Here is a 16,458-nt window from a genome sequence, read left to right as displayed (position 1 = left end):
TTGCACCTCTTAAGGAGGGGGCACCTTAAGCCCCTTTTATCTACCTACCTGAGAGCCAGACAGGGCCTTGGTTGGTGTGTTCTGGGACAGAAACAGTAGTCAGGACAGATTACACAAGGTCATAGATTTAGAGAGGTAGGAGACTTTAGACATCATTGAGTTCAGTCCTGCTCATTTTACAGGTGAAGAAACTGAGGCCCAGAGAAGGGAAGCAGCTTACCCAATGTCCCCTAGCTAATGAGCAGCAGAGCCAGAATTCATAGCTAGGTCCCTGACCCTCTAGCAGCCAGCCCTCTCTCTTAGCTCTTAGCTTTAGACCTGGACAAGGCATTGGGTCTATTTCTTTCAAGGAGATCATTGGATGCAGAACCAGGTTTGGACACCAGGGGGCAAAGCTTTCCCAGCTCAGTCTAAGCCACTGGTGGTTTTTTTCATAAAAGTGTGTATGTGTATGTGTAGGAGAGAGGTGGGCTGGAAGCCCCCATGCTGGTTGCCAAGGATGGCCTCAAACCTTGGAATGGTAAAACATCGAGACAGAACACCTGGTACCATCACCTACTGCCTGTATGACCTTGGGCAAGTCACTTAACTCCTTGGCCTCAGTTTCCCTTTCTGTAAAAGGAGGGGTTGGACCAAATGACCTCTGATTTCCCTTCCAACTCTAGTTGTGTGACCCTGTCCTTTTGCACTCCAGACCCAGCCAGCCTTTGACCATCCTGGAAAGTAGATAAAGTTTGTTTGGGCCTCCTCTGTGATCTCGGCCAAATTAATTTCCCTTTTCTGTGCTAGGTTCCTCCTCGGTTAAGGACAAGGTTGGATTAGAACTCCCAGATCTAAAATCCTCCGATCTCTATGACCTCCACCCCTCCGTGCAGGCCCCCACTGAGGTACGTTCCCAGGCCTGACCTCCCACATCTTTCCCAGCTCATCCCCCATCATGTACTTTGACAAACAGCAAATTCTAACCCAGGTGTCAATGGCAAATCAAGGCTTTAGGGGTGTCCCCTCCCTAGGAACATTCCTATTTTCACTGGGCCTTTCAATGCCTTAAGCTAAAGTAAAGGTTGGCTTTTTCTGTTCTTTGTTCTAAGGGCTCTTCCAGTCCTACCATTCTATGTTCTATTCTCCAAAGTCCCTTCTTGCTCTGATGTTCTAGATCAGGGGTGGGGAACCTCAAGGGGACTTGTTCTGTGAAGTTTGGATTCAGTCAAAGGGTGGCACTTGAGGACCTAGAGGGCCACATGGGGGCCTCAAGGCCCAGGTTCCCCAGCCCTGTTCTAGGTTCTATAATCTTTCTGGCTCTGACACTGGGGGCTTCCAGGCCTCTTGGGGTGTGCATGTGTGTGTGTTGTGTGTGTATAAGGGAACAGGTCAGACACCTCAGAGGAGGGCCTGGGCCAGCCTGGGTCACTGGGCTCCTGGGATGGTTCCAGCAGGGAGCTCTGAGTAGCCTCGGAGTTCTCTCTGCATGCCGTTAAGGGTTGGGTGCTCAGAAGGCTCCCAGGCTCAGGGCAGGAAGGAGCCAGGATTCTGGCTTCTCAAGCAGTCTGGGGAGTAGCGTTTTGTTCTTGGTTTCCAGTTCCCACTCAACTCTAAATGTGTTTGAAGGGGGGTTTCTCCCCTCCCCCTCAGCTGGCCCCCACCCTTGGTTCCCATTCTCACCTCTGGGGGCTCCACATCTCATCCCCTGCTTGGGAAACTCACCCTGTTCAGAGATCTGGGCTGTGGAGGGTCCAGTTGGGGCTGGAGGTCCAGGAGGTCCTGGGGGGCCCCTTTCTCCCTTAGCCCCATCCCGACCTGGGCTGCCAGGTGGCCCTTGGGGTCCTGGAAAGCAATGAGAGAAGAAGTCAGGGACAGGGATAATTAATCAACACCGTGTGCATAGAATCTTGTGCTAGGCACCTTGGGGAGTGGGGAGGAGAGAAAAAAACAGAAGCCATTGTTTCTGAACTCAGAAAGCTTACAGTCTAACTGGGGAGATGGGATTATTCAATTCAATAAATATTTATTGAGTTCCTCAAAATAATCCCTGACCTCAAGGAATTTACCCTGTTGTAACCCTGGTGGGGAGGAGGGGAGGTTTACAATACGTACACAAATCAGTAAATACAAAGTCATATGAGAATACTAACCACTAGATTGGGGGTGGCACTGGACTGGAGGAAATCCAGGGAGGCTAAGAAGTGGGGGTGGGGAAGGAGAGCTTTCCAGGAGTGTGGGACTAGTTATGCAAAGGTTTGGAGGTGGGGAATGGCAGGTCAAGTCTAGGGAATAGCTAGGAGCCCAGTTGTGTTGGAATTGGTAGGGAAAGATGATGAGTTTTGGGTTTTTTTGGCACATTGAGTTTGAGATGTCCATAGGGCATACAATTGGAGAAGTCCAGTTTGGACCACAGATAAAGTAGAGGGTGTTTCTGAAGAACTCCCCACAGGGTTCCTTTGAATAGCTAGCTTTCACTTATTAAGTGCCTACTACGTTAAGTGCTTTCCATATGATGAGCACTCAATAAAATGCTTTTTCATCATCCATCCATCCAGGCACTCTCACTTATTACAGCCTGGCACATACAGTAAGAGCTTAATAAGTGCTTGTTGATTGCCTACTGTGCGTAATGATGGATGGAGTGCTGAACTTGGGACTCAGTGGGTGGTTTAAGTCCTGTCTCCACTTACCAGCTGTGTGACTGTGGGTAACTCACTTACCGCTTGCTAAGCCTTAGGCAGCTCTTTAGGCCTAAAGTTATAGGCCAGGTGTAGCCTGGTGATCTGCCTTGGGGGAGGGAGTGCTCACATCCTGGAAGCCTAGGTCTTGATATGTTGATATACTCTGGTGTGAGGCACTACTGGGAGTGGGCAGGAGGGACAGCCAAGGCTCAGTTGTGCCTTCCCAACTCCCAATGCCGCCATCTTGAGTCCAGCCCCATCCATCCAGGATGAGGTCCTTGTACCTGCCGGGGCCTCCAGGGCCCCACACTCACCTGGTGGCCCTGCTGGGCCCTTCAGGCCAGGCACTCCGGTTGGGCCCCGGCTCCCCGTGTCTCCTTTGGGGCCAGAAGGCCCCGGTGGCCCAGGAACACCTCCTCGGCCTACGAAGGAGGGAAACTCCTGTCAGGACCCAGCTAGGAGGCGTGGGATGTAAGCCGGGAAGCGTTTGGGCGGGGCGGGGGGGGGTGTGCTGTGATTTCCTGGCCTCCATAGTCTCTCCCTTCCCCTGGATCCAGCTAAAGGTCACCCCTCTCCCCAGTCTTAAAAAGGCAATGATACCTACCATCCCGGGCGAGCACAGTTGCCCTCCGTCGCTCTCCAGCTCCAGGAGGCCCTGGCATGGGGAGGGAATGGGGGGCTTATCCATCATTACTCTTACTGGGCCCCAGGTACGGGGCCTGGGAAGGGTCTTCAGTGCCAGATCCCCCTTTGAATCATTAGCTCCCCTTCCCTTTGGCCACCCCTAGGGAGGAAGCCTGGACTGACCCATTCTGGATAACTTCCTCCCAGCCCATCCTCAGAGCAGAACCCACCCTTTCCCCTCCGGATCTCCGGGCCTGGCACCTGCTCCCTCTCCTTTATACCCCATGAGTCACTTGGAGGGAGACATTTTTCAGAGGGAAACCACTCCCTTGCTCTGACTCTTCCCTTTGGCCCTCTCCCCAGATACCCTTACCTCTGGCCCACTGGAGCCTACAGTGGGATTTGAATTCAGATCCATCTGCCTTTACTCACCTCTGCCTCCTTCATCTCCAGGGCTCCCCTGGGCAGCTGGCAACCCCCACAGCAGGGCTGGGTCCCCACTCCCTTTGGCCTCCCGCGGAGCCCCAAGGGGCAGGGATGCTGATGGCTCGGTTAGGGCCAGCACTGATACCTGGGAGGAAGGGAGTGAGATGGGTAGGGGGTGGACAGGTGGAGGCCCAGGCCCCAGAGTGGGGCAGAGAGAGAAGGAGAACCTTCTCTAACTAACTCAGAATCACCCAATTTTTTGAGCTAGAAGGGCCCTCCTGGGTCAGTGAGAGCAGCCAGGACATGAACAAGAATTCTCTGAACCATATTCCACACATGGGGTCATCTAGATTGTTGGAAAAACTCTGCTGAGAGTCAGTCTACCGCTCCCCAGGGCAGCACTGCACGGTCTCTGGGAGACTGCTCATGTTCGGCGTTCTTCCTTAGATGGGGCCTGAATCTGTCGGCCCCTCTGCAACCTCTGGGGCCAGACAGGGCAAGGCCAACCATCCCTCTTCTGTACGACTTCTCTTCAAATGCTAGGAGATGGTACGCTTGGACTCACTCTTTTCCATCTCAATCCCTTCCCCCGATCCCCATTTGGTATGAATTCGGAGCCCTTTCCCTTTCTGGTCTCCCCTCTGTGGAGACTTTCTAGCTTATCAATATGCTTTCCAATCCGTATTACCCAGCACCGAACACTCTCTAGATGCGTTCTAGATGCAAGACCAGCACCTCTCTAGTCCTCAACTTCTCGCTGCAGCCCAAGATAACCCTAGTTTTTTTGGCTGCCTGTCATGCTATTGGCTCGTACTGAACCTATGGTCCCCTAAAGCCCCCAGATCTTTTTCAGATGAACTGCTGGCTAGCCATCGTTTCACTTACAAGGTTGATTTCTTGAACTCATGCCTATATTTATCCCAATTAAATCGGGTCTCACTAAATTCATCTCACTTCTCCAGAATGTCATAACCTTTTTTGGATCCTGATTATTATCCACCTATCCCTTTCAGTGCATATTTTTAAAAAAATATTTTCCCCCAGTTACATGTTAAAACAATTTTTAACATTTTTTTCTAATGTTTTGAGTTCCAAATTCTATCTTTGCCTCCCTCTCTCCCCTTCCCCTCCCTGAGATGGTAAGCAATCTGTTATGTTGTGCATGAGCAATCAGTACGTGATATTAATGCATTTAATCCAAATCATTTATAAAAATGCTGAATACCACAGGGCCGAGCCCAGATCCCTGAGCACTCCACTAGAGACCTTTCAAACTGACATGTATTCGTTAATGGCGATTCTCAGGATCCAGCCATTCAACCAATTCTACATCCATATAATTGTGCTTTTGTCTAGTCCACACATCTCCCTCTTTTGCACAAGAATAGTCAAGTCAACAAGCATTTAGCAGGTGCTTACTTTGTGCCAGACACAGGGCCAAGTGATGGGCTTAGAAGACTGGGAGATGCCTTCGACATTCAGCTGAGATCTAGGCAGACGGCCTCTACGGTCTTCTGCTCCTCTACTTCAGGACCCTCATACTAAGAAGAGGCTTTGTCCACCATGAACTGCTCTGGATGAAGCCACATTGGCTCTATGTGATCATTGCTTCCTTATCTAGACATTCACTAACCTTCCTTTTAATAACATGCTCTAGAATTTTGCCAGGAACTGAAGTCAAGCCCATTTGCCTAGATTTGTAGGTTCTATTCTCTTTCCCTTTTTGAAAGTCAAGACAATATGTGGCCTCCTCTAGTCCTGCTTCACCTTTCCTGCTCTCCATGAGATCTCTCTCTCTTTCTTCCTTCCTTTTCTTTCCTTCTCTCTTTTTTCCTCCTTTTCTTTTTTCTTTCTTTCTTTCCTTCTTTCTTCTTCCTTTTCTTTATCTTTCCTTCCTTCCTTCCTTCTTTTCTTTTCTTTCTTTCTTTCTTCTAACTAGGTCTCCCCATCTCACCCAGGCTGGAAGTGGAGGTGCTATTCATGGGAATATCCCTTACTGATAAGCATAGGAGCTTTGACCTGCTCAGTTTCCAGCCTGATTTATCACTCCTAAGACAACATGCTAGCTCCCTCTTCCAAGGGGCTCATCAGATTGGTGTCAGACTGAGTGCAGACACGGGACTGCCTGAGCTTAGGAGTTCCCCCAGATTCAGCCTCCCTGGTAGCTGGGGCTGAATGCAGGTGAGCATCACCACTCCTGACTCTCCATGATCTCCCTGACAGTAGTCTTCATATTTACCAGTTCTTTGTCTTAGAGACTATAACTCACCTTGGTTAGAAGACCTGGGCTTAAGTGCTGCTGCTGTAGACACTTGATAAAAGTTAAAAGCACGTATTCCATCTAACTTTATTTCTTACTTATTTGGGGTATTCGATCCCTATTTGCTATTTTTGCTCTGTTTTCTCCAGTGCAAAGGTCATTCTCCTTGGCAAAGGAAACGGAAGCAAAGGATATTTCAGTAACGTCAGCCCTACCCAGGGGAGGGCAAGGGGGAGAGCCATAGACTTAGGCACTGGTTCTCCAAGTGCAGTCTTGAGCTCCTCAGAGGTCCCTAGACCCTTTCAGGGAGTCTGCAGGCTCAAAATGATTTTAATAACTGTAGTAAGCTATTTTAATTTCTAATAAGGTAAATATTGGTGGCTAGAACCCACACAAACAACAGATCTTTGGAGGATCCCCAATAATTTTTAAGTTTGAGAACCGTGGGGCTCAACTCCAAGAGCCCAGAGTTGATGACCTGGCCTGCCCATTGGGCTACTCTTGATAAAGAAGGGCACCACAGGGAGGGCATGGGACGCTCAAATGTTAATCCCTTATGCTTCAGACTTTTAGTAAAGACACTGATATGTTGGAGGAGTCAGAGAATCATGAGTTTAGAATGGGGGAAGCTCAGTGGTCATTTAATTGAATCTCCTTATTTTACAGCTAATGAAAATGAGGCCCAGAGAGGTAAATGAATTCAGAGAATGATGGGTCTAGAGCTGGAAGGAATCTTGCAGGTCATCAGATCAACTTCCCTCATTGGACAGATGGGGAAACTGAGGCCCAGAGAGAAGTGACTCACCCAAGGTAACACAGGTAGCAAGTGGCAGGACTTCTGAGGAAGGCCACTGGCTCTTGGGCCGTGCTAATAAAAATACAGTTACTAGAACCTGGCATTTATAGCTGTCCTCAATCTGGCCGACTCCTTCCTACCTTTCCGCCCTTTTCCTCATCTCCTAATTCATTTGGCCGTCCATTGGCCAAGAGCTCCCTCTTCTCCCCTTCTCCCAATCTCACATAACCCACCACTATCTCCTCCTTAGCATATAGGTGGCACAGTAGATGGAGTGCCAGGCCTGGAGTCAGGAGGACCTGAGTTCAAATCCTGCCTCAGACATGTTGTTTGTCTTTCATTTTCTAAGTGGATCAATGACATCGCAGAGTGATGTCTTGACTTGCCCACAAATTGCATTTAAGTGAGGCAGAGCCGCACAAAGTCACCAGCCTCATTGTCTCTTCCAGGGTCATCAAAAGCAAGCTGTACGATCCTGGGCAAGTCACTTAACCCTGTTTGCCTCAGTTTCCTCATCTATAAAATGAGCTGGAGAAGGAAATGGCAAATCCCTCCAGTATCTCTGCCAAGAAAACCCTGGATGAGGGCACAGAATTGGAAATACTTGCACAACCAAATCTCCTCAATTCCATTTTCTGATGAAGAGAATTTTGCCAAAGCAGACCCCAATATGTCCACGTGCAACCCCATTCCATCTCATCCCCTCCAGCAGATTGCCTCCTATAACATCCCCACCCTCTCATTTATCTTCTCTCTTTCCATCGGCTGTGTCCAACTGCCTGCCATTAAACCTAGCTCATCCCCGTGCTCGGAAAAGTCCTCCCTTGATCCTACCATCCCGGTAGGGGCATCTACCTGTATCCCTCTTTCCCTTCCCTGCTCAAAGCTTTGAAAGAGGCGGCTACGAAGAGAAGGAAGAAATCCAAATGACGGGTCCCAAAGAGGACCAAAGACACCGCGGTGTGATGGGTGATGTAGTGACTTGTGAGTGAATTGGATTTAAGTGAGGCAGAGCTGTGCAGAGTGTAGTTATCAGCTTCACTCTCTCTTCCAGGGTCATCGAAGGCCAGTGGCAAGGCAAAAGTCAGGATGATGGCGATGGTTATTTTATTTTATTTTTTTTAGGCAATTGGGGTTAAATGACTTGCCCAGGGTCACACAGCTAGTAAGTGACAAGTGTTTGGTCTGAGGTCAGATTTGAACTCAGGTCCTCCTGACTTCAGGGCCTGTGCTCTATCCACTGCACCACCTAGCTGCCCCCGATGGTTATCGATAATAGTACTAAGTTATTAGTATCAAATATGAAAAGAGTGAATTCACAAGTAATGAAAATGAATAAAAGTAATAAAGGTAATTATTAGGAGCTGGTTTGCCCAATTACATGACAATGAAATTGACAATCTAGTCCAGGGCTTCTTAAACTGTGGGTCTCGACCCTTTGCCGATGGATCGATATCTGCCAAATATAAATTGCCCAGATGACTTAAACAGGAAATGAAATACTTAAATACCTGAACTGAGAACACAATTGATCTCTTCAAATGTCTGTGTGGCTATCAAGAAGCAAACCAACAAGACTTCCAGCATTTATTAAGTGTTGACTATGTGCCAGGCTCTGTGCTAAGTGCTGGCAATACCAACCTAAGGGAAGCAAAGCCAGTCCTGCCCTCAAGGAGCTTATATTCTAATGGGGGAAGACAAGACATAAAAGCGAGTAGAGTGACCCTGGGCAAGTCACTTAACTCCATTGCCTAGCCAAAAAAAAAAAAAAAAAAAGCCAGCTGAATGGTGTCATAGATGAGAGCTGGCACTGGAGCCCAGAAGGCCTGGGTTTGAGTCCCTGCCTCTGACCCATGATGACAAATCGCATAATCTCGAAGTACTCTGGTTTCTAACCGGCAGAGCAGGTACAGACTTAATCTGCATTGGCAGACCCCCACTCACAAGGTAGAGAGGGCTTCTGCTTGGCCCCAGTCGCTAGAATTAGGACCAACTGGTTACAAACTACCAGGTGGGTGTTAGGTGGGGGCGGGGACCTGAAGCCGATTTTAGCTCAGTGTAAGGAAGAGGAGCAGAGGGGAGGTCTGGGGTGCAGGGAGTGAGGAAAGATAATGAGCTCCCTGTCACGGGTGGTATTCAAGCGGCACCTGAGGGATGGTTGGGAGACTGTGGCAGCTGCTTCTGGGATGGGGCACTGACCTTGTCCTCCAGCACCTTCAGCCTTTCCGTCAGCTCTGCTACCTTGCTGCAGTTTAAACAACCTGAGGGGGACAACGGACAAGGGCTGAGCTTCTGTTCAGACCTCACCATGTTTTCTCTGTTCTCAGGGGGTGAGATGAGGGGGGACCTTCCCCATCTTTTCTCCCCTTGGCTCCCTGTGACATTCTCCCCTTTTACTGATGAGAAAACTGAGGCCCGGAGAGGGAATGTGACTCAGCTAGGGTCACGTGGTGGGTCAGTGGCAGAGCCAGGCTTGGCCTCCCTGACCAAGGCTCTTTCCCCTACATCCCCCACCTCTTCTGTTTCCTGCGGCTGGCTGGCTGCCCCGGCCTGGAGCTGCCCTAGTTTCCCTGGCCAAGTCTACTTGTGCTCTGACCTGGCCGGTGACCCCAGGGCCCTCCTTGTCCGAGGGGGCCTCCCCGGGGTCTCACTGGGGTCTCGGATCTGGGTCTGAAAGAGGGCGACCAATGGAGCAAACCTCCTCCAGCTCCGAGGACAGACAAGGCCGCCTGCCTCCCTGGCCAGCAGCTGGGGCTGGGGGTGCGGGCTGGCTGGAAGACTGGGCCCCAGCTGGAGGCCGGCCACTCTCCGGACCAGGAGCCCTTGGCCTTCCCAGGGGTAATTGGGGTTAATTGCTGCTCCTTCACACCCACAGAAACGCTCCTGTTGCCGAAGCTGCCCAGTCCCCATGGTTACATCAGGCTTTGCCAGCCCTTGTAAAGATGCAAACTCTTCCTCCCCACCCCTGGCCTGGGCTCACCCTCCCCTCTCTCCGATGGGAAAGGAAGACCCCCATTGTTTCTGTCATCCTGGCCAAACCACAGCCCCCCCCCCTCCCGTCCAAGCTTGGGGTTCCGGGTTTGGGTTTCATGCCCTGTTTCTGAGAGCCTATTGGCCAGGCTGCTTTAATTCCTCCCTTCTACGCCTCAGCTTTCCCCTCTGTGCAATGGGCACATGAATCCTCCTTTCTGCCCCCTTCCTCTCAGGGTCTTGGCAGGGCTATCCTTTCCAAGGGATCTCTCAGCTTCCTCTACCCCCTTCCAGGGCTCCCACTGGGACAAGGAGGGGTCTGCCTCCATCACTACCTTCCCCAGCCTACCTGGGCCTGCATGGAATAGTTGGAAGTCTAGTGGTGCTCCAGAGGCCCCCTCTGCCCCGAAGGCCCGAGGCGCCTTTGCCCCACTCTCTCCTCCCAGGGAAGGCTCCCACAGAGGTAGGACAGAGGTCGTCCCCGTCCTCTGCCCTGCTGCAGCAGGGCCTGGGGGACTCACCTGAAGACGCCGTGGGATGAAGGGCCATTCGTCGCAATGAGGGGCCGTGCCAGCCGGGCTCCAGGGAACTGACGACATCTGCGAGGGGAAAGGCGCCGTCCTAAGCAGCAGACTCCGCTGCCCCACCCCACGCCAGGAGCCAGCAGCCTCTGGCAGCCCCGACTTCTTCCTGCTACTCACAGACTCAGGAGGAAGTCATCCCATTTTACTGATGGGGATGTTGAGTCCCAGAGAGGCCCCAAAATCTCATGCCACATAGTTGACTGGGCCTCATCAATGACCTCTCCATGGTTCTGTCGATTTGTCCCCAAGGTATCCCTTGGGGAGGGCCGAGACACATGGTAACAATATCACAGAGCCTTGGATCTGGAAGGAATCTCAGCTATGTAGCATAGTGGATAGTGCTGGGCCTGGAGTCAGGAAGATCTGAGTTCAAATCCTGCCTCAGACACTAGCTGTGTGACTCTGGGCAAGTCAATTCATCTGTCTGCCTCAGTTTCCTTCTCTGTAAAATGGGGATAATAATAGCACCTACCGCCCAAGGCTGTTGTGAGAACCAAATAGATATTAGTAAGGTGCTTAGGACAGTGCCTGGCACTTGGTAGGCACTATATGTCAACTCTTGTTATTATCTTCATCATCATCATCGCCATCATCTCAGCTACCATGCAGCCCAACCCAGACCTGCACAAGACCGCCCTCTCCTACACCCCGACACAGGGTCATGCAGACTCTTCTTGAACACCTCCAGTCGTAAATACCCTTGCCCAGAACTGGGTTTCTTGGGACGAAGTGACTATTGGTTTTCACATGAAAACAAGAGCCAGTTTTGGGTAGGGGTTGGTAGCCTTCTCACCAGCTGGCACTGGGGCGGGGCCAGAGTGGAGAGAGATTCAAGCCTGGCACGTGCCCCAGCCCCCCTCCCAGGCCATGCCAACCAGTCCCCACATCCCTGAAGAGCCCAGACCACACTCAGGGGAGGCCTGGACCTGGCTACCTTACCCCTTCATGTGACTCCTGGGGCCAAAGGCCACAGCTGGATGGAGCCAGGGCCAGCAGGACAGTGCCCAGCTGGATCAGGCTCCCAGAGTTGGGGTGGGTGACAGAAATTGAGGCCTGGAAGGAGGAGCTGGCTGGAAGGAGGTGGGGGTGGGGGCCCGAGGTGGACGGAGCAGAGGTCTGTGTCCTGCCCATCCTTCGAGGACCAGCCCAGTGAGTTTAATGCCTGTGTCTAATTTTGACACTTAGCACTTGGTGCCTGGAGTCACTTCTGGGGCTCAGTTTATATTTAACTATTCACATCGTCTGTTCCCAAACTTTTTGTGGCAGGCTGTGACTTTTTCATCTGAGGAATATAGAATAGGAGGTAGTGGGTCCTCCATCACTGGGGGCTTCAAGTGAAGCCTGGAAGCTCACTATGGGAATGCTAGGCATCTCTGAGGTAAGTCCCCTCCCTTTTTAACATTTCCTCAGTAAGATATAAATTCTCTGAATAAGGTATGAATTCCCTGGATAATGTGGGAATTGTCTGAATATGTCCGGAAATGTCAGGATGAGGTGTGAATTACCTGGAGAAGGTAGAAATTCCCTGGCCAATGCGGGAATCACCTGGATGTAGTGTGAATTGTCTAGATAAGGTATGGATTATCTAGAAAAGGTGTACCGACTCCCTCCAACCCCGCTAAAACACACAAGGCCAAGAATACGGTAGGTATGTCACAAATCAGACAGTCCAATCTCATTTTACAGATGGGGAAACTGAGGCCTGGAGAAAGGAAATGATTTGCCCAAAGTCATTAAGGGGAAGGCCTTGCATGGAAAAATAACTCAAATTTCTACCAGGTTTTAAAGTTTGCAAAATGCTTTTTCCCACCACACCCCAACAAGGTATTGTTAGTCCCATCACACAGATAAGGACACTGAGTCTCAGACAGGCCAAGTGACTTGTCCAGGGCCATACAACCAGGAAGAAGCAGAGCCAGATTGAGAGCCAGAAGGCTTCTGAACAGTCACCTACTCTAACCCTCCTCTTTTACAGAAAGGGAATCTGAGACTCGGGGGACAAGTGACTTCCCCAAGATCACACGGGTAGTAACAGTCAGAAGCAGTATTTGAATGCAGGTCCCTCATTTCCAGATCTAGCACTTTCCACTATGACACACTGCTTCCTGATTATCATTCCCATTTTTCAAATGGGAAAACTGAGGGCAAGTGACTAGGCTCTCTAGAGCACAGCATTGGAACTGCAAGCTTGGGACCTTCTGGTCATCTAGCTCAATCCACTCGTTCTCAGGTGACTAACCCAAGGTCATATGGAGAATACGTTGCAGGCCAGTGTTCTTTCCATCACCACAGGCTGCTGCTGCAGCCGTGGTTGGGAAGGAATGGGGGACAGACAGAGAAAATGAGTTCTCATTTTCCAGGTAGATGGGGTGAGCCCTTGAAAGGGGAACTCAGTGGACAGAGCACTGGGCCTGAGTCTGGAAGATACGAATTAAAAATCAAGCCTCAGATACTTGCCAGCTGTGTGACCCTGGGCAAGGGGCATAACTGGCTGCCTTAGTTTTCTCATCTGCACAATGGGTATAAATAATTAGCACTTACCTTCCAGGGTTGCTGTGAGGACAAAATGAAATATTTGTAAAGCGCTTTGGAAACCTTCAGGTGTTATACAAATGCTAGCTGTTATTGTTATTATTATTACTATTGTCACACAGCCTGTTGAGACCAAAGTCCAGGTCAGAGGTGGTGGAAGCACCCCAGAGAATGGGGAGACCAGAGGGGTGGGGATGCTAAGGAGATGAGTCAAGGACACGGTTGGATGGGGGGAAGGAGCAGGGCACGGAGGGAAGCCAGGGGGAGGGTGTTTACAAAATCTGAACCCACAGGCCTGGAGAGCTGGTCTGGCAGGGGGACATAGACAAGAACACCCATCTGCTTCCAGCTGTTAGTGGGAAAGACCCACCCCCCTCTCCAGCCCCAGCTGTCTCTCATGCTAAACTGAGATTTTGGAGCTAGAAGACTTCCCCCACCCCCAGCACCCCAGGTTCCTGGGCTAGGGAGGACCCCAAGAGTCCAGCTCTGGGCTTCATTTGAGAGAGGGCGCTCTGTCCCCAGACTCGGTGATGACTGCCCTGGGGACCCCTCCCTCACCCCAGGGGCTAAACCATCCAACTTTGCTCTTATCTCTTGCACTCACTTCTTGCCTTCTGAGGTCCCTTTCCACAGAGTCAGTTGGGGATGGGGGGGTGCTCAACCATGAGAAGCCCCCACCCCTCACTGACTACAAGAACCAAAAAACTCCCAAACAAAGCCAGCTGCTGTGTTGGAGGGGGCATGGGGAAGGAAGGAAAGCTAAATCCCAACTCCCTCTGCCCCCATCCTTCCCCTGTCCTCAAGGAGACCACCTCCCCCTTCCCTGAAAATGGAAGGCTTGGTAAACTGCAAATAATTGACTAACTGCCTTCCAGATGTGGCACACATGTTCATCGTCAAGCCAAGCCTGTGCCTTCACCCTGTGATAGAACACTGAAAAGGGAAAGGACGGTCCCCAAACCCAGAAGAATTAAATTGCTTGGCCAATGTCACAGGGCCAGTAAGGGTCCGAGGGAGGATCTGAACCCGGTCATGGAAACCCGGCCCCTCCTGCTGCTCTGACCAGGGTCAGCTCAGGTCACCGGTCACAGGGGCCTGGCTCCTCGGGCTCCATCTTCCCCATGACCCTCCTCCACCCCAGCCCTCCAGAGGCCTACATGTCTCCAGCCGGGAGTTTACTTTACAAATGTAAATATTTACAGCTCGTAGATCTTGGGGTCATGGGTCAGGACTGGGGAGGTAGAACTCAGCTCTGGACTCTAGTCCAGCCAGGAAGACTAGAAGAGAAACTCAGACAAAGGACAGCCCAGCCCTATGTCTGGTCCTGCATGGTCCAGAATCTAGGCTAGTCTGGCCCAAAGTCCAGCCAAACCTCACCCAAAGTTTAGGCCAGTTCAACCCAAAGTGTGGCCTAAAACAATCTGGATCAGTCAGGCCAAAATCTAGGCCAATCCAATCCAAAACCAAAACCCAGCCCAGCTCAACCCAAAGTGTGGCCTAAAACAATCTGGATCAGTCAGGCCAAAATCTAGGCCAATCCAAAACCCAGCCCAACTAAACTCACAGTTTGGCCTAGAACAATCTGGATCAGTCAGGCCAAAGTCTAGGCCAGTCCAACCCAAAATAAAACCTAGACCAACATCTCTTGCCCACACCAGGTCCCTAAGGTAATGTAAATGGGTAGTGTGGGGAGGGCGGGGAGTAACATTGAGGTTGGTAGAGACCCAAGGAGTGGAAGTCCCTGGATTCCAATCTTGGTATCACTTTCCTACAAATACATGTAAGACTCACTTGGTTCTGGTGTCTTGGCTAGGTGAAACCTTTTTCACCCACTCAGCCAGTGAGTGTGAATAGGGCCCGTGTATCTTCTTGAATCAATCAAAGCCGTTGAATGAGACACTGGGGGCTGCCGTGAACATTTTAGATAAAAGGGGAGGAGCTATCTCAGAACAGAAAGCAAATGAGACATTCTGAAAGCCCCGATTCTAGAGGTTAGAACAAGGATGTAGGTAGCAGAAAGAGGGCTGAATCGGGGCAAGGGAGGGAGGCGAGTCCTCCTCAGCTCTGGGCACTGAGGAAGAGGAGGACGCGGGCCGAGCAAAGTCCCCAGAAGAGTCATTCTCTCGTCGGCTTCCCCTCTATCCACAGCCCGTCTATCCACAGATACCGTCCTCTCCTGGATCACGTCATTAGGCCCAGACCCGAAGGCTCTGAAGGGACGTTAGAGATCATTTAGTCTAACCTCTGACCCCAACGCACAGACCACCACGGAGCAACGGTTGATGGTTGATAAGCCACCATCCAGCCTCGATGAAGAATCCCATGATCTCTCGACCTTAGAGAATCCTTCCTGCTTAGGTCAGCCCAGATTCCCCTTCCCTCCCTTCCCCTCCTCTGGGGGGAATATAGCAACTTCCGATCAGGGCCCTCCAGCCTTGGCTCGAAGATCTCCCGTGCCTGGGATCTCACCACCTCCTGGGGCATCCCATTCTGCTTTGGAACGCTCTCCCTCATCGCGTCTGGTTCGGCGCCAAACAGAACAAATCTAATCCCTCTTCCAGGACGGCCTTTCAAGTAAATACTTGAAGACAGCTCTCAGGAGCCCCCTGCATCTTCTCCAGGATAAATACGCCCACTCCATTGAGCTGATCCTCCCAGGACACAGACTCTAGTCCCATCCTGCCCCACTCTGGCTGCCTCCCTGGACGCTTGCCAGCTTATCCATGTCCTTCCTAAAATGTGGCACATGGAACCGAGCCCAGGGTTCTAGCTGTGGTCTGACCAGGGTAGAGGACACCTCCTTTTACCTGAGAGCTCTGGATCCCATCTGCATTTTTGGCTGACACATGTAATAATAATAATAGCTACAATTTCTATAATATTGTAAAGGTTTACAAAGCCCTTTACAAATATTATCTCATCTGATCTTCATAACAACTCTGGGAGGTAGGTGCTATTATTATCCCCATTTTACAGAGAGGGAAACTGAGGCAGACAGAGGTTAAGTGACTTGCCCAGGGTCACAAAGCTAGTAAGAGTCTGAGCCTGGATTTGAACTTGGGTCTTTCTGATTCCAAGCCCTGTGCTCCACATACTTCACCACCTTAGCTGCCCATTGTACCAGTTCAATTCAATTCAATAACCTTTGATTCATCTAAGGCCTTGCATTCAGTTCTGGAGGTACACAAGGATCCCCATGGATCTGCTATTTCTACTTATGGATGTTCCCTCCAATGATGAAGATTGTGCCCCAGCCTCGTCTACCTGTCCTGGGCCACTTTTGTTCAACCCTCCTCTAGATTCACTCAAGGGTGGGGAGTCTACCCAATGTGGGAGGGGGCTTTCCTTGCTTTCTTCCAACCTGGAGAGGATACCAGCATCAAACTGGGGTTATCCATTGGTTACCTCTTGCCCTCTCTCTTTTTCTTTCTTTCTTCCTTCTTTCCTTCCTTTTTCTTCCTTCCTTCCTTTCTTTTTCTTTCTTCCTTTCTTTCTTTTTCTTTCTTTCTTCCTTTCTTCCTTCCTTCCTTTTTCTTCCTTCCTTCCTTTCTTTCTTTTTCTTTCTTTCTTTCTTTCTTTCTTTCTTTCTTTCTTTCTTTCTTT

The 16,458-nt window shown here is 50.6% G+C and overlaps 1 protein-coding gene across 1 annotated transcript in view; it reads right to left on the bottom strand.

Annotated features, from left to right (window-relative positions):
- Positions 1 to 16,458, bottom strand: part of EMID1 (EMI domain containing 1) — a 58,194-nt gene that overhangs the window by 17,685 nt on the left and 24,051 nt on the right. The window contains 6 exon segments of the mRNA XM_027863386.1: positions 1,705 to 1,824; positions 2,978 to 3,085; positions 3,268 to 3,318; positions 3,720 to 3,858; positions 8,969 to 9,030; positions 10,261 to 10,338. Of these exon segments, the coding sequence (XP_027719187.1) occupies positions 1,705 to 1,824; positions 2,978 to 3,085; positions 3,268 to 3,318; positions 3,720 to 3,858; positions 8,969 to 9,030; positions 10,261 to 10,338 (558 nt within the window).

Source organism: Vombatus ursinus, unplaced genomic scaffold (genome assembly GCF_900497805.2).
Source record: "Vombatus ursinus unplaced genomic scaffold, bare-nosed wombat genome assembly UNPS02001287.1, whole genome shotgun sequence".
Taxonomy (NCBI): domain Eukaryota; kingdom Metazoa; phylum Chordata; class Mammalia; order Diprotodontia; family Vombatidae; genus Vombatus; species Vombatus ursinus.
This window is presented reverse-complemented; position numbering and strand designations above follow the sequence as displayed.